Source organism: Nicotiana sylvestris, chromosome 11, assembly GCF_000393655.2.
Source record: "Nicotiana sylvestris chromosome 11, ASM39365v2, whole genome shotgun sequence".
Classification (NCBI taxonomy): Eukaryota; Viridiplantae; Streptophyta; class Magnoliopsida; order Solanales; family Solanaceae; genus Nicotiana; species Nicotiana sylvestris.
In genome coordinates, this window is record NC_091067.1 from 86,981,492 (window position 1) to 86,985,010 (window position 3,519).

At 41.9% G+C, this 3,519-nt stretch overlaps 1 protein-coding gene across 1 annotated transcript; it reads right to left on the reverse strand.

Moving 5' to 3' along the window:
• Positions 1-489: 489 nt before the first annotated feature.
• Positions 490-1,689, reverse strand: LOC138881280 (uncharacterized). Its single transcript, XM_070161496.1, has one exon. The coding sequence runs from the start codon at positions 1,687-1,689 to the stop codon at positions 490-492; it is 1,200 nt and encodes a 399-aa protein (XP_070017597.1).
• Positions 1,690-3,519: the final 1,830 nt, after the last annotated feature.

Genomic DNA, 3,519 nt, shown 5'->3' on the forward strand with positions numbered 1-3,519 from the left:
CACTTGAGCATGTTTTACTCCTTTTTGAGCCAATCTTTGACATTTCGTCACTTTGTCGATCAAACCTACAATCAAGCACCACTTGTGAGCATTTTGGGGCTATTTTTGTATCAATTTATACTCAAAGCATAGGCAAGTAGGGGCATAAACACGTAAAAATCCTAAGTTACCATCTTATCCCCTGAATATCATCTAGAGTCCATCCAATTGTCCTCTTCCTTCTTTGAAGTATCTCAAGGGTAGCATCTACTTGCACGTTTGTAAGGCACGAAGAAAGAATAACAGGTAAAGTTAAACAAGGGCCCAAGAATTCATACTTAAGGTGTGGAGGTAAAGGCTTCAAATCCATTATGGGAGGTTCCTCGATTGAGGGATTTTTTGGTGGAGTCTTTCTATATTCAAGATCCAAGGAAATTTTACGGGGCTCATAGGTGTAAAAACCCATTCCTTGCAAGGCATTGACATACTCTACCAAACCTTCATCCTCAGTTACATAATGGTCAACAATACAGCTTCCAAAGGATCCTTCACATTGATCATGGCTCTCGTGTCATCAACTATCACTTCCGTCACAAGATCCACAAAAGAGAAAACTTTAGTACTATTCGGTAGCCTCATCGATTTGCACACGTGGAAGACAACTTTTTCATCATCCACCTGGAAGGTGAGCTTCCCTAGTTCCACATCAACCAATGTCTTCCTTGTTGCTAGGAAAGGCCTTCCCAATATTATAGGCACCTCATAGTCGACATCGCAGTCGAGAATCACAAAATCCGCAGGCAAAATAAATTTGTCAACCCGGACAAGAACATCATCAATAATACCAAGTAGCCTTTTCATTGTTATATCCGCCATTTGCAATCTCATTGAAGTAGCTCTCGGTTGACCAATACCCAATGTTTTGAATACGGAGTAAGGCATAAAATTTATACTTGCTCCCAAATCACACAAGGCCTTTGCGAAATCCGCACTCTCAATAGTACATGGAATGGTTAAAGCACCGGGATCTTCAAGCTTTGGAGCCATCGAATGCATAATTGCACTCACTTGATGAGTCTTTTTAATGGTATCACAATCCATAGATCTCTTTTTAGTCACCAAGTCTTTCATAAACTTGGCATATCCCGGCATTTTCTCAACAGCTTCCACCAAGGGTACATTGATCGAAAAGCTTTTTATCATCTCAATAAACTTCTTGAACTGGTTTTCATTCTTTTGTTTCGCAAGTCTTTGAGGGTAAGGCAGAGGAGGCCTTGGCAAAGGAGCCTTGGCTTTAGGCATTACCATTTTTGTTATGTCTATCACGTGTTCCCTAGACGGGTTCACATCATTTTGAGTCTCCATCTCATTGTCATGAATATCAATTCTCACCTCAACATCCAAATTCTCTTCACTCACTTGCTCATCAACTATTGGAAAATCATCATTTTGCACTTCAACCTCATCACTCACAACTTCCTTTTGCTTGGAGGTACTTGCTTCACTACCTCTACAGCTCCTTGTGGTCACTGCCATTGCACGGCCAGTATTGTTCCCGCCATTCGGGTTTACTTCTGTGTCACTAGGTAGTGCCTCCTTAGGGCGAGTGTTCAAAGATCGCAAAATCTGGCCAAGTTGGACCTCCAAGTTCTGGATAGAAGTATTATAGGATGTCAACTGGGCATTGGAATCAGCATTTTTCTTCATCATTTGTTCAAACATCAACTAAATCCTCCCCATCTCATTATTTGATGAGCCGGCATTTTTCTTCATCATTTGTTCAAACATCAACTCAATCCTCCCCATCTCATTATTTGATGAGCTAGGACCTTGGAACGGAAATGGAGGAAGGTTTTTTGGTTGTTGATACATCAGAGGACTTTGAAAGCCCGGCCCCCGATTCCCTTGATTACTATTATTCCAACCCCCTTGGTTGTTGTTTCCTCCACAATTTCTATTGTTATTGCCACCCCACTTGCCCTGGTTGTTCTGGTTGCCCCAATTCTGATTGTTGTTCCCCCAGTTGCTATTTCCTTGTTGGTTTTGATTCCCCTAATTTCCTTGGGATCTCCACTACTGTTGTTGATTCGGAGCACTGCCCCGCTGTCCTTGGTAGTTTTTCACATATTGAACTTCTTCACTCTGATCATCATACCCATCATCTTGGTTGAAACCACTGCAACCTTGATCATATTAATCCGGATTTCCTTGACTTTGTTGACCTCTTTGTCGCCTCTTGTTGACCAACATGTTTACCCCTTCCATGGCATTCACCTATCTTGGCACTTGAACATGCTGCAATTGAGCTTTTGCCAACGAGTTCATTGTTGTAGTCAACTCTGCTATTGTTTGTCCATGCTTATGGAGCTCTTTGTGTAGGTGAATGACATTGGGATCACCTTGTGGCACATTAGCTCGACTTTGCCATGCCGAGGAAGTATCTGCCATCTCATCGAGAATATCACACGCCTCAACAATAGGAGTGTTCATAAAGTTTCCCCCTGCTAGCTGGTTCACTACACACTGATTGGTGGTGTTGATACCACGGTTGAATGTTTGTTGGATCATTGCTTCGGTCATGTCATTGTTCGAGCATTCTTTCACCATCATCTGATACCTTTCCACGATCTCATGAAATGGTTCATTAGGTTCCTGTTTGAAGGCCAAGATATCATCTTTCAAGGTCGCCATATGCCCCGGCGAGAAAAACATGGCTATAAACTTGTTAGCCAACTCATCCCATGTGGTGATGGAATGGTTGGGGAGTCTTTAGAGCCAGTCCAAAGCTTTCCCTCTAAGTAAAAAGGGGGGAAATCTCAGTCTCAATACATCCTCCGACACATTTCTATGTTTTCTACCTCAGCAGGTATCCACAAAACCTTTTAGATGGTTATATGCATTTTGATGGGGAGTGCCTGTGAAGTACCCTCTTTGCTACAATAAGGTCAACATAACATTTGTAATCTAGAAATTGCCCACCCGGATCTGGGGTGGGACAATTGCACTTGCTTAACCTTCATTTGAAAGCACTCGAGGAGCTACTCGCGGAGGAACTGGAGGAGGGTATAGAATGTTTTCATTGGCATGGCAGCCTCTTCTTTGAGCTTGAGGTACTAGAGGCACCTCATCTTCACCATTATCATCTACCTCCTCCCCCTGGAGAACATTTCCGAGAGGATCATTATTTGCCATTTTGTACCTGAATCAATTAACTCACACAAGTTAGTAAAATAGAAGGAAAGAAAAACAAGACACACAAATAGTCAGATAGATAGCCAAAACCGTTTAACTCCCGGGCAACGACATCAAAAAGTAATTGGCTCCAACTCTACACCACTATATAATGGCAAAGATTGGTCGATGCAGCTTTTACCCGAAAGGTCAGGATCGATATCCACAAGGAGCTAATATTGGCTGGGAGTTTAGTTTCTATCCAATCTAGTTATGTGTGTTGCTCTTAATTGCACTTATAACCATGTTTGGATTTGTTTCTATTCTACTTTTTAATATTACTGATTGCTGAAAATAATTTAAGTACAA